Consider the following 18,193-nt stretch of genomic DNA (forward strand, 5'->3'; position numbering starts at 1 on the left):
AGAAAAAAATGGGTATTTATAACTTGGAATACTAGGTTATTTAGCCACTTATTAACTAAGAACGAATTTGCAAAGGAAGTTCCAGAAGTCTTATGTCTCCAAGAAACATGGCTTAAAGAGGCCCCGATGATGGAAGGATACTGCGTCTTTATAAACCAAGCTGTGAAAGGCTTAAAAGGCCGACTGATGGCAGGGCTACTTATAGCAATTAAGGACGACTGAAAATGGACGGTGCTGAGCTCTGTGAACTCGTCACCCTATATACAGATGCTGGTGATACAGTTACCAAATGCCCAAGGGACAAGTCAAGACAAGATTTTAATGTTAATAAACATATACTGGTCTCCAGGGAGCAATAAAAAAAGTTCCCTATCAAGGGGTATCTTAACGTTAATCGATCAACAAAGAGAAAAATGGCCTGACCCTCTAATAATAATTGTTGGAGATCTCAACTGTTCTTGCCTAGACAAAAGTAACAACACAATTAGGGATGAAACAGTGTCAGCTACTCCTAAACAAAAACGAGACCTAGCATGGAGAACAGCAATGCAATCACGGGACTGTGTAATCCTAAACGGGATTACGAAATTGGATATACCAGGAAAATCGACCTGGCACAGGGAAAAATCTGACGCCATATTGAATTATGTTACTGTTTCATCTAATATGTCAAGGTTCTTTGACAAACTTGAAGTATTAACTACGGATTCAAGTGACCATAATCGATTGAAACTAACATGCATCAATTTGACTAGCAAAAACAAACAACAATTTTATGGACACAATCTAATAATCAATCCACGACGAAATATGTTAACAATGCAACCTATAAATATACCGGCATTGATTAACAACTTAACGACCATGATAAGACAAATGCAACAACAAAATCCTTTGCCGACTATTGATTATCTACCTTTGATTAACATCTTTCAGACTACCTCCAACCCCGGTTCAAGCAATCCAACAATGTCCATCGACATGTATATGACAGGGCAATTGTTTTACAGAAAAGAATCTTAAGGAAAAATCTTAAACAATTAAACAAAATTAAATTGACGACTAGATCAGCTGAGATTTGCAAAATTAAGCAAAAATACCATAATTGGTTAATTATACATAAGAAAACAATGCTAAACCATGATTCACAATTAATGCGTTCGTCCATCTGCAAAAGAAATACGGCGGGTACCTGGGCATTACTAAATGAAAAGGAAACACCTCAAGATGCATTAACAGCTAACCTGATCGCGGAAAGCCAATGGTGTATGTCCTATAATAAACTGCAAGAGCCAGCTCTCTCGATATCCAATAGCCTGGCAAAGAAAAGAGAAGATCAAAGCCTTTTAGATATAGACACAGTAACATTGGAAAATATCATCAAAAAACTAAAAAATGTGAGAGCTCCCAGCACGGATGGGCTGACTAATGTGTGCTTAAAAAGTGATCCAGAAGAATGGGCAACATTTTTACACAAATTGTTCTATTACGTCCTAAAATCTGACAAAATCCCGAAGTCATGGAAGGAAAGTGTAGTGGTACAGATCTTTAAAAAAGGACTGAGAAATAACCCAGAAAACTATAGGCCAATAGCTTTATTGGACGTAGCAGGAAATATCTTTGCCTCCATATTGCTAAAAGCACTAATTAAATGGGTTGAATCACCAGGACACAGAGACCAATGGCAGTCAGGTTTTGTAAAGGGTATGGGAACTCCCCAGAACATCTTTATACTAAATTTCCTTAAAGCCAAAACACTAAGAAGGAATGGAGGGATATTCAATGTGGCCTTTATTACCTATCAAAGGCTTTTGACATGATCAAAAGACCAGAGCTTTGGGAAAAACTCACAAAGTGGAATTGGCCAGAAGTAATTCTTGACAACATTAAAGCACTATACGAGGACACTTCAATCAATGTGAGATTAAATAAAAAAAGGCTTGCTGTCTGAGAAGATAGTTACCAACATCAGGCTACAACAAGGGTGCCCATTGGTGCCGGAAATATATAATCGCTTTACATCTGATATTGAAGATTCCTTTGCACAATCAAGAATCTTCCCGCCAAAAATAGCAGGAGTGCTGGTAGGAAGATTAATTTACACAGACCACATAGTTCTGATTGATCAGCCTCCAATAGGTCTCCAACGTCAACTAACAGCATTACAGAACTATGTTAATATTAACAGCATGATCATCAACCCGGAGAAATCGAGAATCTTAACACTTGGCAAACTAACTAGTGGAAAAAACTACAAAATAAAGGATGGACATTAAATAACAAGAAAATCCCCTGCCCCTGCAATATCAGAATGGAAAGTAATCCTCTTTTATAGAAAATGTAAAGATGAACTTCTACTGGAAGATTTAAAGATTTAAAGTAAATAACCATAATGAGCCCATATTAACGGAATGAGCCACAATTTGCCAAGTGCTCTTTGGAAATATGAATGAATCAGAAGAATCCTTATTAAAAAATCCTGACAGAGTGAAGAAAAAACGATTTGAACAGGACTGAATTCAGACACATGAAGAAGTACAGAGGTACCATGGTCATGACAATTTCTAGTCCAAACCCCGCACATTGAACAGACTGCCAAAGTACCTGTTGATTTTCCCAAATTGGTTTTTGCTAACTTTCCTACCTAAGATTTCGCCTTAACCTGTGGCCCTGTAGAGATAATAACTATAGGAAAAGGGACAACGACGACTCTAAGTACTGTAGTCAGGACACGAAGGTCGTAGAATCCTTGAAACATTTAACACTTCAATGTCCAACTCTCCACCATGAAAGACAGTTTTACCGCAGAGACATTTGGGAAAAATACCGCCTGAGAGACACTGACACTTGGTGGAGAATTCTCATTGACGGGGAAAAAATGTCAATCAATTTAGCAGTGACAAAATTTATGGTGAACATTTTAGAGAAAATGGCAAACATAAACGATGGAAACTGCAAAGGAAATATGAATAGCAGACTCTTAAAAAAATGACAAATTTGGAACTTGGGTGCACATCTATTTACTATTGGGACGTTGTGAGAAAGAACTATGATCAACGAATAGAATGGCAGTTTGTTGGGTTCATGCAGAGATCTCTACGTTATTTCGCTGTACTTACATGATGAAGCAACTGTCAGATATATGGCTGTGTTTTTTTTTATTAGTTTTTTGGTTTGAGCTATATGGAAGTTTTATGAATTGGATAGCCAAAGGTTTTTTTTCCCTTTTGTTGGGCTAAACCAAAGTGCTAGTAAATTTAAAAAAAATAAAAAAAGGCTCTTTGCCAAGGTATCTATATCTGTTTTCAGGGCTCCATTCAATTTGCTCCAAACATTTAAGGTTGAGACATGTTTACGCTCAAAATGTACAGCCAAGTTTAGTAGCTACATACTCAGGAGATGTCCCGCTCGGGGTCTTTTGTAGCTGTCACAGCATTCCACCTGGGCTCAAGAAGGAGATCACGACTGAACGTGACTATCTTTGGGCTTGGGATTGGTTACACGTTTTGGGCAACTCAAATAACGAGGAGATCCTCACAAACAAAAACATCAAAAAGGTTCTCTTCTCACTAGGCTTGGATCTATTTTTCGTCAGAAACCTCCCATGGTCTAATGTCTCAGAAGCAAGTTTCACAGAGTTTACAGCCCAAAAGGGGTCACTTCACCCCTTTCTGATGATGTGGGCTTTCGGGTGACCCGATCCTTTCTTGATCTGAGCTTCATACAGGCTTTACTATAACCCATAACCAAGGACTCACTCACTTTAAAGTCCAGCCCAGTCCTCTGGCCACCATCTCATCCTGCCTAAGGCCAACCTTTTTCTAAGTAGGTGTTAGTCTCCTCGCTCATCCTCAATCCTTTCCTCAGCACCTGATGTTCTTTTATCAGCCTTCACCTCTCTTGCTGATATTATCCCTACAATGTCCTCTATACCATATTAGCTACCGCCTTTTCTGCCAGCTGCTCTTCATGATGTTTTTTAATCCAACTCAGCCGCACCAGTTTCTTACCATGATGTTACCCCCTCCATGTCACTTCCATTCCCTGGTTTTGCCACCTTCTCCTTTACCTTGGTTGCCATCACCACCTGCTCCTATATTGAACCCTCCTTGACTGATATGACGGCTCTCTTCTGCTATTGTCTTTCTTCTGGGGTTTTTATCACCTCTACTATTCCCTTAACTCTCACTGACCCCTCTTGTTCACTCTGTCCCTCTATTATTACCACCTACTTGTCCACCACCGCTTCCTGTTCATTATAGCCCCTTGATATCACTGCCTCCATCATGATCTGCTTAGCTCTTGCCATCTCCTTCTGTTCTCCACTGGTGCCACCACTCCACTCTACTGTCCCTCCGGTCTCTGCTCCTTCCACCACTCTCCAGCCTTCAACAAATGGGAGCCTTCTGCTTCTGCAATTCTGCAAACCACATTGCCTGTCTGGAGTTGGCCGACTGGCGGGGGAGGTGGTTTGGGGGGGTCATAGGGTGGCCCTTTCTCCACCTGACTGGGTATACTGGTAAGGGTCTGCACCTGTGGTGTGTAACTTTGTGGGGGCCTTGATTGGCTATGATCCCTGCGTGCACATGAGGTTGTTTTGGGCTCAGGGGGCTGGGCTGTGTCTATAATTGGCTTGACAACCACCTTGGGTTTTAGTCTTTTTCCTCTGGCCCTCTTGGGAACTGCCTTTGGCGTGATGAGGCGTTTATGTCCGTAGCATGAGGTTTACAGACTGGGAACACACTCGCTAAGCCTATGTAACACTTTGTAACACTTTGTTTTATTGAGCGTGGTTGGAAAATGGTAACATTGTTTCCCCAAGAGTTTCTTGTGGGGGACAATATCTCTGAAAAGCTTCTTCCCAAAATGAACTGTCGGTGTTCTGAAAGTCACAAACTGTTAATATTGTGACCAAAGAGATCGCTGCGTGTCCCGCAAACTCTTGAGACAAAAACGTTGATGCACCGCGTGATGCGAATCAGGCTTGTTCCCACCCCAAAAGAGGCAGTCCAGCCGAGCTGCTTGGTCACATGCCTTCTGCACAAGACCACAAGCATCCACATATCTGTTTCGGGCAGAGCTAACACTTTCAGCACTGAGCTGCTCTACTGGACCAGTGGGGTGGTGAAGACGTGAACTCCCAAGGCTGGCCTATCGTTCAGTCACATGATTGTCGCCTGCCATGTTTTGGAGATCAAGGTGGAGTTACCAGGGGATCCTCAAAGTAACACACCTGGGCCCAACATCAAATGGCTCATGATGGCACCAGGACCCCTCATCTATTTGGCATCTAAAGGGGAGAATGCTCCGCACTAAGCACCCTTATACCCTCATTTTATCTAAATACAATGTAGGACAGGATACTTTTTGACTTGACAAATAACATGTGCATTAGTCAATTTGACATTACTGTCAAGCTGTAGCTGCCTGTTTTATGCATCAGCCTCTCTCCCTCTCTCCTACCCTTTCTTTGTCTTGTGTAAGTTGGGCACTACCTCATTGCCGTCAGGCATAGTAATTGTAGCTGCTTGCCTTCTGCAGCCATCTTCCCCTCCCTGTGCCTCTTTCACTTTCTACCACCATAGCACTTACTCTTATCACTGTCCCTTGACCTCTGATAATAGCCTGTCCCTCCCCCATTTCCTTCTTGTCCTCTCCACCCTCTTCCTCCCCAGTATTATCTCCGTTCAGTCACTGACCCTCTAAAATAGTCACTTGTTTTGTTCCTCTCCTCTTCCCCTCCCTCCCCTCCATCCCCCCTCCCCCTCCTCTTGTGACTCTTGCACTGCAACAATGGTTGCATAGTAATGTTACTGCTAGTATTGTCTCCTTTTTTGCTTCCCCACCTCTCCCTTATTGTTCTATGCACTTGTACTCTTATGTTATGATAGTTTCTTTCTCACATTCGGAAGTGTTTCAAAGACCTGTAAGAATGTAACTGTATTTTCCCATGCTCCCTTCCTCCTTGAAGTGCTTTGAAACACATTTGTGTATAGGCGCTCTACAAATAAACAATCAATCAATCAAAAAAAAGCTGCCACAAGCTTCCCATAGCATGGTTTCCTTACAATGTATACTCCAGTAATGTACGCACTATTGTCAATACCTGATATTATCAATCCAGCAATCGATACCGAGGGGGAAGAACATGTTCAGATTCAGCCATATTGTGAAGTAGTCGTCCGTCTTGCGGTAGCACATCCAGTTCACCACGTCCTCCTTGTCCAGTTTAGCTTCCAGCTGGTTCCCAAGGCATCCTGGCACTGTATACCGTAGGTAGAGAGAGAGAGATTGGCGTGAAACCATGAATAGAGAGAAACCCTAGCGATGGGAAGAGACTGAAAGCAAATGTGGAAGGATGGGTCAGAGACAAAGCGAGAGACCTATTGGGAGTAGGGAAAAGAATGCTAATTAAATGATGTAAGAAATATAAGAAGAAAGAAGGAGGAGCAAGACAGGCAATGAGAAAAGGTGTGAGGGTCTGTATGTGAGGATGAATGGATACGAGAAGATAACCAGTGAGGGGCAGAGCACACAGGAGCAGCAGAGGATTAGAGGCATAGCATAGTAGATATGATGTTGGTGCAGTCCTGACAAACATTTGGAGTGAGATCAGCAGCCAGATAAATCAATGGTCCGATTTGAAACTGGCCAGCCCAGTAGTCGGTATTTCACCACCTCGTTCAGTAAATATGTACAGCCAACACTGGGCAAGCATTTTGTAGTGTATTCAACATTGACGCAGCAATTTATTTGTTTACAACTTAACAACTGTAATGCTACTCAGTAACAAGCAACCCGCTCCTGGCCACCTTCAATATATCACCGCTGGATCCCGTCGAGGTAAATGTTCTGGTGGGATTTGTTCAGGCACGCAGATGTAAGACTATATAATTGTTATTTTCTAATGCGCTTAATACCGGGGACTAGAGCCCGTGATTCGAACCTGCGTTGCTATGAGCTGTCTTGCTTCCAAGACAAACGTGTAGTGTTGATTCCCCAGTTATCCTCCTGGCCTCAGACCAAAATGACACATGAATGACAAGTAAATGCGATGCAAAGATGGCCTGCAGGATTCATGGAAACCCAGAGAGCTCCTACCCTACAATGTCCTTATGTCTACCAATCCCGGGACTGCATCCATGCCCTGGTGGTAAATAGAAAGAGCATTATCCCCTACAACTGACCTCTCTGCCACACATGCCCTGTCCCCACACACTCCTAGGGCCCCCCAGAGCATTATGGAAACACCCTTAGGATCGCTCCACTGAGCAGCTCGTATATTTTCAGCAACAGTGGCAGCCATTTTGCTTTAAATGTTACTATTTGCGATACATTTGCTAATGATGCACAGCCACTTACTACTTGAAAAGAATGTCATGAAAAGCAACAAACTGATTATTTTGTCTCAGTCAGACCATGGGGCTGATTAAATATATTTTACACAGGCAGCTGCGGCATGGAGCCCGCAGTTCTCAATCTCTGACTCATCAGTCACGGCTTCTGGACTGTGCCACTCTGAAACACAAATCAAATGCATATGAAACACAAGTTCGTGTGTTGGAGGGCATGTACTGCTCTGATTACTTACAGATAATCTTCATTACTCCTAGTCCTACTCTTCCTCGTCCCATTACTTACCTCATGAGGCACCTGCCTCCGACACAGGACCTTCTTTTATTTCTTTAAATACCTATAATTCCTCCCCCACATCCATGTCACTCAGTTTCATATTACCAAGCCGGAGCATGGGACCTTCCCTGCAGGAACGGTGAGGAGGGTTGTCAGTACTGTGACGAGGAAGAGTAGGACTGGGAGTAATGAAGATTACCGGTAAGTAATCAGAGCATTACCTCCACGTCCACTCTTCCTCGTCCCACTACTTATCTCATGAGATATACCAAAGCAGCAGCGGGGAAAAGCTCCCAATGAGACACAGAGCCAAAAACAGTGCAGCAAAACACACACCCACAATAACTCTTAATTCACATCCCCACAGACAAGACTCCACCCTGAAGGAACCAACCCCAGAGTGGGAGAAAATCAACCCACAGCGGTTGAGGAAAGTTCTTAGACCAGCCCAGGCGGCAGCCATACAAATCTCTTGCAGAGAAACCCTCCTTGCATCGGTCCAGGAAGCCGCCAAAGCCCTGGTGCACCACCCCTGATCGTGCGCAGGCACAGGTAGGCCAGAAGCCACATAGGCCATGGAGATCACAACACGGAACCACCAGAAAATGGAAACCACAGATGCCTTACGCCCAGCCCCAGCTGGACCAAAAGCAATCAGAAAACTATCAGATCGGCGGAAGAGAGCAAACCTAGCCAAATACTCCAACACTGTCTGCTGGACAACAATGTTATGCAAAGCCACCTCCTCAGGCGTTTTCACATCATGAAACAAGGCAGGAAGAACCAGATCCTGAGAGGTGTGAAAACCGAGAAACAACCTTAGGGAGAAACTTCGGACCACACCTCAGCACCACCGAGTCCGCCAGCACCCCCAGGAAAAGAGGGTGACATAACAGAGCCCCAATCTCCCCAAGCCTACGGGCAGAAGTGATGGCAATAAGAAAGGCAGATTTCAGTGTAGGATGTTTGATATCAATCTTGAAAATGGGCACAAAAGGAGGCCCTTGTGTTAAGATGGATTTCTGAACTCTGACCTGGAGGGGCAGAGGTTCAGAAGGCCAGCCTAGTTTCTACATTCATTACAAGGCCTTTGTAACATCGACCATAGCAAAGAATCACAATAATAATAAAGTAAACCAACACATAACAATCAATACAATATATATACAAGACCGAGGGGTCTAAGGAGTTAGGAGCACGTAATATGTAAACCACCTAGATGGGGAGAAAAACAGGCAGTGCAAGCAATCATTAGACCCAGTTCGATATCCGAAATACACCTAACTAGGAGGAAGTCCGAGCCCTACGAAGAGAGGAGCCTTATGCTCAAAAGTACCTGCACGCGCTGATGCCAGTGGACAAAAGAGGGCCTCTTCAAGGATATCAGGCAGTCCAGGAAGGTGAATGAAGCGATGCAGAACAAGTCCCCACTACTCAAGCAAGGCCTCCACTTGTGGGCAGAGGCAGGGTGAGAGTGCGGGATAGAGTCGCTATTTCACAACAGCGGTAGAAAAGAAACGGGCTCCTGCGCGAGGGGCCACTGGTTGGGGTATGGACTACTCACCAGTCCCCGACGCAGGCAGACCCAGACTTCTCCAGTTCAGTTCACGTTGCTGGCAGGTTCAGCTGCGATGATCAGGACGTCTCGACACTGTGTAGATTCTGCGTAGCAGGATGCAGGGTAGAGAGTGTCCCAAATGCAGAGGACGAGCACAGGTTGTTACCAAAGCAGGGCAACACGGCAACCGCGTTAACTCTGGTCCGGGCGCACTCGTCTCACTTCAGACCTAGGAATGCCAAGTGTACGAATTCGGTGTGAGGGTGCCGTGGACGCAGAGCAAGCAGTAGACCAAGTTTCGAGGGCTTCCCCGAAACGGCGCCGGTGACAGAGCAAAGCGTCCTGCGTAAGCTGGTCAGCCCACTGGTTGGCCCAGGGACACTTCCGAAGAGGCTTACTTGCAGGGTTTGATGAAGGTGCCGGGAATAGTTGATCCCACTATTCCAATGGGTCAAAGCGCCTTTGCAGACCTTCTAGGACGATCAGATGCAGAGGGGTCTCGCAGGACGAGAGCAGTTCAGGGTGCCAAACCTTCAGCGGGTCATCAGCGGTTCCTCAACTCAGCTTCTTGTTGCAGGATACTTGGCTCCTTATCCCTTGTTCGGTGTGAACTCAGGAGATCGACCACGTAGTGGTGTTTTCAGCCTCCTCTTATCCAAAGTTCCCTTTGCGCCAAAACGGAGAGGGCCCGATGGGAGACCTGCTCACAAACACTCACACCATACGTGGACCTATCACGGACCATGGTGGTCCCAGGCATTCAGGACACTCTAGACTCTCTGGCACCCAGGATGTGTATTGGGAACAGACATCCCAGCCCACATCCTGGAGGCACACACAAGGCATGCAGAAGCCTGCGAAAGCGTTATGTTTCGCGGGAAAGTGCATGACCAAATAAGGACTGCCCCGGGTCAGCTCGACCTGGGGGAAGGTGAAGGGGCAAGACGGTCAGCGGACAGGACAAAGAACTTCGTGGCATGGCCATTTTGGAGCGAGGCCACTCATTTGTGCCAAACGCGGTAAGCGCGGATAACATGGTGAAAAAGGGTTCAAAACACAAGAGAAACAATAGCTGCCACCAGTCCCGTCCGTGACACACTTGCACAGTTCATAATAAGTCCACTGAGAGTTTCTAGGGCCTTTGGAAGGACTAGAGACCCACGATCCCGGTAATTTAAGTAACGGTGCACTCTTGTTTCATGTTTCACAAAAGCTGCAACATGAGGAAAGGACTAAGGGAAACGAAGTCTCCCAGTACTGACTGTCTTAAGGGCATGTCAGTTTCCCCAAAAGAATTGAGCGAAAGCCCAGAGGAGTGCTGCGGAAGGCTGCGCTTCTCTGGCAAAGTCTAGATCAGGGTGTAAAACAACAGCAACAAGTTTGGGGGTTGCCACATGGAGGGAAAATTACATACAATTATGAAATCTTTCCTAACACTCGCCCCTCCCAGAGTAAGTACAGGGGGAACTAATCAACCCCTGGATGAGTTTCTTGTTCAGGTCGGTTAAACATTCTGGACATCCCATCAGTATTGCTATGTTGGACACCTGGCCTATGCTCAATAGTGAAGTCAAAGCCTTGCAGACTTATGGACCACCTAAGCAACTTTGGATTCTCTCCCTTCATGTTCATTAGCCACTTTAAGGGCTTATGGTCAGTTTGCACAGTGAAGTGGGTCCCATAGAGGTAGGGCCTCAGCTTCCGTAGGGCCCACACAACAGAGAAACATTCTTTCTCTACTGTGGACCATCTGAGCTCTCTGTCCTTAAGCTGGCGACTAATGAAACCAATAGGGTGTTCCTTACCCTTCTCATCTACTTGTGATAGTACAGCTCCTATCCCAGTGTCAGAGGCTTCTGTCTGCACAATAAAAGGTCTTTGGTAATCAGGGGCCCTGAGAACAGGGGCCTGGCACAAGGAGTATTTTAAGCCATTGAAGGCCTTCTCACACTCTTCAGTCCAAGTTACCTTCTTGGGTTTCTTCGGAGTGGTGAGAGCAGTCAGAGGGGCAGCTATGGTGCCATAGTCTGCCATGAAATTTCTGTAATACCCTGTGAGTCCTAAGAAGGCTCTCACTTGGGTCTGTGTAGTGGGGTTAGGCCAGTCTTGTACTGCTTGTACTTTACTGGGTAGAGGCTGTATCCTCCCTCCACCTACTTCATGTCCAAGGTAAACCACTGAACCTTGTCCAATCTGGCATTTACTGGCCTTTATGGTCAAGTGGGCTTTCTGAAGAGCCTGTAACACAATCCCAAGGTGTTTCACATGGTCTTCCCAGGTGGCACTGAAAACTGCTATATCATCCAGATATGCAAGACAGAATTCATCCAACCCATTCAACACATGATTCACAAGCCTCTGGATAGTGGCAGGTGCATTCTTCAACCCAAAAGGCATTACCCTGAACTGGTAAAGACCTTCTGGAGTTGAGAACACTGTCTTCTCCTTGGCATGTTCTGCGAGGGCTATTTGCCAATAGCCTGCAGTGAAGTCAAGTGTGCTGAGGTACTTGGAGGCACCCAAGGTATCCACCAGCTCATCTGTTCGAGGCAAGGGGTGGGCGTCTGTCTGGGTGACATCACTCAGAGCCCTGTAATCCACGCAGAACATCAATTCAGAAGTACCTGCTTTTGGAACCAAAACCACAGGGCTGGACCAAGGACTACTAGAGGGTTCAATCACCCCAAGATCTAACATTTTGTTGACCTCCGTATTAGTGTAAGACCGTACTTTGTCTGACATCCTGTATCCCCTACTCTTGGTAGGTACACTGTCTCCTGTGTCTATGTTATGTTTGCACCAAGGGGTCAAACCAGGGGACTGTGAAAACAGGGGGGAAAATTGCCTAAGCAAACTTTTCACCTCAGCCTGCTGATCAGAAGTCAGGTGAGGGGCCACTCGGACACCCTCAAAGGAGCCATCTGAAGGACTGCTTTGAAACAGGTCAGGGAGAGGTTCAGACTCCTCTTCCTCAACATCGGAAGCCAATAGCAGTGCTGTGATTTCAACTCTTGGGATGAAAGCCTTCAGCCTATTTACGTGGAACACTTTTGGAGCCTATCCAGGCCTTCCAAGGTCCACTAAATAGTTGACCTCACCCAGGGGCTCGACCACTGTGTAAGGGCCTGACCAGTTATCCTGTAAAGCTCTAGGCCTTATGGGATTCATGACCAGGACTTGCTGACCAGGTGTGAAGTTGATGAGGGAAGCTTTCTGGTCATACCAATGTTTCACCAGGGTTTGTCCTGCCTTCAACTTTTCACTAGCCAGACCCATCAGGAGTACCATCCTTTTTCTGAGCCCGAACACATAGTCTACTACGTTGGTAGTAATAGGGGGAGTGGGCATCTCCCATCCCTCCTTGACTATGGCTAAGGGTCCCCGCACAGGGTGACCAAACAGAAGTTCGAAGGGGCTGAAGCCAACACCCTCCTGTGGTACCTCTCGGTAGGCAAACAGTAAGCATGGTAAAAGAAAATCCCATTTTCTTCTCTGAGGTTCTTCCAGAGCCCCAATCATACTTTTTAACGTTCTGTTAAACCGTTCCACCAGACCATTGGTCTGGGGGTGGTATGCGGAGGAGAACTTGTAGGTGACCCCACATTCTTTCTACATAGCCTGCATATACTTCGACATAAAGTTGCTGCCTCTGTCAGACACAACTTCTTTAGGGAAGCCAACCCTAGTAAAGATGCCGAGTAAAGCTTTTGCGACTGACGTGGCTGTCACAGTCTTCAATGGGATGGCCTCAGGATATCTGGTGGCATGGTCGACCAATACCAGGATAAGCCTATTGCCTGAGGATGTTTGGGAGTCAAGGGGACCAACAATGTCGATCCCTACCCTCTCGAATGGTACTCCCACAACTGGGAGTGGTACCAATGGAGCTTGGGTTGTTGAACCACTCTTACCAGAAAATTGGCAGGAGGCGCAACTCCTGCAGTGACTTTTTACTTGCACCCCCATCTTGGGCCAGTAGAAGTGCATGGATAACCTTTGCTTGGTCCTTTTAATACCAAGGTGACCAGCAAGGGGCACTTCATGCGCCAGCTGCAGGAGGAAGGGTCTTACAGCAAGGGGAACCACCAACCTCCTATGGTCTCCTTCTGTAGACTCTGTGGGCTCACTATACAGGAGTCCACCTTCCCAATAAATCTGATGCTTCCCAGGAGGTTCACCCTCAAGCTGGGAGCAGGCGTGTCTCCTTAGGCCTTCCAGAGATGGGCACTCAAGTTGGCCTTTACTGAATTCTTCCCTGTCAGGACCACCTTCTACTAACAAATTGTTTAGTTCAGGATGGTCATTGGGGTCAAACACTTCAGGCATCACCACCTCCTCGTCAGGTCCGGGTGATTGACCAACTACCTCCACCGCAGTGGTAGGCGAGTTAGGGGGAATATTCTCTTTCCCTCTTCTTAGTTTCCTGACTCCTTTAGCCTTGGGTTTCCCCTTTGGCTGTGGCAGGGCATTGGTCTTGGCCAATCCTGCTCTCGTTTGAGACCTTGTGCAGGGTCTGTCAGCAGTATCTCCCACAAGCCTTAAAGCTCTGAGATCATTGCCCAACAAGATTTTTCCTGGGACACTCCTCTGAATGCTCACTGGAATCCTGACTGCTGTACCATTGATAGTAAGATTTACAGGTATTACTGGGAACATGAGAGGTGGGCCGTCAGCCAACTTAGTGGGCATCAGAGTAGCTCTGGCAACTTCCTCTGAGTCTACCAAGGTAGAATCCACTAAAGTTCGACTGCACCCACTATCCCTAAGAGCTGGAGTATCTACTCCATTGATCAGCACACTGTCTTTAAAGTAGTGCTTGGTGTTATCTGGAATCCTAGCATAAGCCTCTGCGAATTTAGGCTCCCAGGAACCCAGGGAAACTAAAACTACCTCAGCTTCTATCCCACTGGGGAAGGAGTCTGAGGAGAAGGATGCTCCGGTAATCTCTTCTTCCTCGTAGGAGGAGAAGGCCAGATTAGCAGAGTGGACCCCCAAGGTTGTGACCTTACATCTGGGATCCCCCTTCATGTGGTCAGTTGCTCCACAAGCAAAACAAGATCCATTGGGTCTGTTTACATAGGGAGGCTTATTATAACCAGAGTTCTTTTTCGGAGGCTGACCTCCACTACCCTGTGAGTTCTCTTGTGTCTTACCCTTATTTTTCTTTTTGTGGCCCTTTTGGGAAGAAGATTTATCAGTTTCCCCACCCTCCTTATCTTTGGACTTTTTCCCTTCCTCATGCTTACCAGGATGAGTCTTGTCCTTATGGGACACTCAATGTGACACCCATAAATCTGCTGCAATGGCAAGCTTCTTAGGATCTATCTCCTTTGAATCTGCCAAATGCTGCTTAAGCTCAGGGGACGAAGATGCAAAAATATGTTCCAGCATGACAAGACTTATCATACCTTCAAAGGTAGAAACTTTATAACCTTCGACCCAGCCAGTCAAGTTTTTTAAGGATTCAGTGACATAAGATACCCAAGTACCACCTTCCTTTTTCTTATACTCTCTGAATCTTTTTAAGTATTGGGCAGGAGTCTTTCCAAACTTTAAAATGAGAGTCTGCTTCAACATTGCAAAATCTGCTCTCTCTGCCTTCGATATTTCCATAATGGCACTGCAGCCAGAATGGGGCAGTCTGCTGAGTAACCAGGCAATTTTATCAGCATTGTCAACTTGTTGAACTTCACATGCATACTCAAATCAGCCAGTCTATAATGTCATTCTTTTCCTCATATACACTGAGCAGATCATTTGGAAACCTTGTATGAGAGGAGGCCCCAGACCCATGTCCAGGGACCCTTGGATACATTGGCAATTTGAAATTTGGCCAGTTCCAACTGGTGATCCCTGTCTTTCTGTTTTTCTGCCTGTTCGATTTTTAGTTTGGCCATATTGAAATCAAGCTCCTTCTGCCTAAACAACAGCTCTTGCTTCTAGAATTCAAGTATGGCCTCCCCATCAGCACTGGAAGAGGAAATATTGGACATTTCATCCTCCCTGTCCTCATGGTCGCTGTGGACCAGTGCAGCGGCAGAACTGTCAGTTCTACCAGTGAGAGCAGCCCCATCTCCTTCGCACTGTCCTCGGAAGCTATAGCGCTAAACTGAGCTTCTTGCCATGCCATGATTCTTTGGATCATTTCCATTTTTGTGCCTTGAGAGGAGACACCTCTTTCAGCACACATCTTTTTCAATGTTTCGGATTTAGAAGCATTTAATGTTAACAAGGTTCTTGTTTCCATACTGTTAGATAGGACTATGGCCTTTAAAAAGTTATACTACAACAATTCACTACGTGTCCTGTTAGGAATAACTTGAAATGCCTTCGCTCGTGCGCAACACTGGATACCTTCAGTCGTATCCCACCGCTGTACACCAATTTGTTAAGATGGTTTTCTGAACTCTGACCTGGAGGGGCAGAGGTTCAGAAGGCCAGCCTAGTTTCTTGGAACAGGGTAACCTCTGGACAAGCCAGACCAATCAGGGTAGCGATGGTGGCGGTCAAGACTAAGGGCCTCATTACACGGCATGCCGTAACCATGGCGCTATTAGCGCCATGGTTGCTGCCGGTATTTTACCGTGTCCGCCTTGGTGGATGGCGGAATTACCGGCCTACTCCAAGGTGAGCGGGGCGGATAATTCCCCATTCACCAAGGCACTTCCCCATTCCCATTTCTGCCCCATAGGGCTCAATGGGAATGGGAAAGGAGGTAATTACGGTACCGCAAATTGCGGTACCGTAATTAGCACCAAGGTCCCTTTTCTGGGCCCGTTCCTTAACGGCTGGTAAAACCAGCCGTTGAGGTCAGGTCCGGCAAAGGGACCTCATAGTAAGGCGGTAAGGGTGTAATGAGGCCCTAAGTCTCAAGAGGGGTAAGGGTGATGGAAAGACCTCAATGAGCACACAAAGCAAGGACACTTACAAATTACTCCAGACAGGTGTTATATTAAAAATATATACACATTTATTACAAGGCCTTTATAACATAGCAAATAATCACAATAATACTAAAGTAAACCAACACATCACAATCAATACAATATATATACAAGACCGAGGGGCCTAAGGAGTTAGGAGCACGTAATATGTAAACCACCTAGATGGGGAGGAAAACAGGCAGTGCAAGCAATCATTAGACCCAGTCCGACATCCGAAATACACCTAACTAGGAGGAAGTCCGAGCCCTACGAAGAGAGGAGCCTTATGCTCAAAAGTACCTGCACACGCTGGTGCCAACGGACAAAAGAGGGCCTCTTCAAGGATATCAGGCAGTTCAGGAAGGTGAATGAAGCGATGCAGAACAAGTCCCCACTACTCAAGCAAGGCCTCCACTTGTGGACAGAGGCAGGATGAGAGTGCGGGATAGAGTCGCTATTTCGCAACAGCGGTAGAAAAGAAACAGGCTCCTCCGCGAGGGGCCACCGGTTGGGGTATGGACTACTCACCGGTCCCCGACTCAGGCAGACCTGGACTTCTCCAGTTCAGTTCACGTTGCTGGCAGGTTCAGCTGCGATGATCAGGACGTCTCGACACCGTGTAGATTCTGTGTAGCAGGATGCAGGGTAGAGGGTGTCCCAAATGCAGCGGACGTGCACAGTTTGTTACCACAGCAGGGCAACACGGCAACTGCGTTTACTCTGGTCCGGGCGCACTCGTCTTACTTCAGACCTGGGAATGCCAAGTGTACGAATTCAGTGTGAGGGTGCCGTGGACGCAGAGCAAGCAGTAGACCAAGTTTTGAGGGCTTCCCCAAAACGGCGGCGGTGACAGAGCAAAGCGTCCTGCGTAAGCTGGTCAGCCCACTGGTTGGCCCAGGGACACTTCCGAAGAGGCTTACTTGCAGGGTTTGATGAAGGTGCCGGGAATAGTTGATCCCACTATTCCAATGGGTCGAAGCGCCTTTGCAGACCTTCTAGGACGATCAGATGCAGAGGGGTCTCGCAGGACGACAGCAGTTCAGGGTGCCAAACCTTCAGCGGGTCACCAGCGGTTCCTCGACTCAGCTTCTTGTTGCAGGATACTTGGCTCCTATCCCTTGTTCGGTGTGAACTCAGGGGATCGACCTGGTAGTGGTGTTTTCAGCCTTCTCTTATACAAAGTTGCCTTCGCGCCAAAACGGAGAGGGCCCAATGGGAGATCTGCTCACAAACACTCACCCCAATACGTGGACCTATCATGGACCACAGTGGTCCCAGGCATTCAGGACACTCTAGACTCTCTGGCACCCAGGATGTGTATTGGGAGCAGACATCCCAGCCCACATCCTGAAGGCACACACAAGGCATGCAGAAGCCCGCAAAAGGGTTGTGTTTCACGGGAAAGTGCATGACCAAATAAGGACTGCCCCGGGTCGGCTCGACCTGGGGGAAGGTGAAGGGGCAAGACGGTCAGCGGACAGGACAAAGAACCTCGTGGCATGGCCATTTTGGAGCCAGGCCACTCATTTGTGGCAAACGCGGTAAGCGCGGATAACGTGGCGAAAAAGGGCTCAAAACACAAGAGAAACAATAGCTGCCACCAGTCCCGTTTGTGACACACTTGCACAGTTCATAATAAGTCCACCGAGAGTTTCTAGGGCCTTTTGAAGGACTAGAGACCCACGAGCGCGGTAATGTAAGTAACGGTGCACTCTTGTTTCATGTTTCACAAAAGCTGCAACATGAGGAAAGGACTAAGGGAAACGAAGTCTCCCAGTACTGACTGTCTTAAGGGCATGTCAGTTTCCCCATAAGAATTGAGCGAAAGCCCAGTGGGGTGCTGCGGAAGGTTGCGCTTCTCTGGAAAAGTTTAGATCAGGGTGTAAAACAACAGCAAAAGGTTTGGGGGTTGCCACATGGAGGGAAAATTACATACAATTATGAAATCTTTCCTAACACCTTGAAGGAACCGTAAGACAAGAGGGATATCCCAAGGGGGAAGCCCTTTATAAGTACAAGGACGGGAAGAAGAAAAACCCCGGAGCAACTTCCCCACCAACACCTCCCCATCCAAGTGACC

The 18,193-nt window shown here is 46.6% G+C and overlaps 1 protein-coding gene across 1 annotated transcript in view; it reads right to left on the reverse strand.

Moving 5' to 3' along the window:
* LCAT (lecithin-cholesterol acyltransferase) overlaps positions 1-18,193 on the reverse strand; it is a 336,764-nt gene that overhangs the window by 90,896 nt on the left and 227,675 nt on the right. Inside the window, exon 2 of the mRNA XM_069603934.1 lies at positions 6,107-6,263. Within this exon, the coding sequence (XP_069460035.1) occupies positions 6,107-6,263 (157 nt within the window). The remainder of the gene's footprint in view (positions 1-6,106; positions 6,264-18,193) is intronic.

Source organism: Ambystoma mexicanum, chromosome 1p, assembly GCF_040938575.1.
Source record: "Ambystoma mexicanum isolate Mex_15411 chromosome 1p, UKY_AmexF1_1, whole genome shotgun sequence".
Lineage (NCBI taxonomy): Eukaryota > Metazoa > Chordata > Amphibia > Caudata > Ambystomatidae > Ambystoma > Ambystoma mexicanum.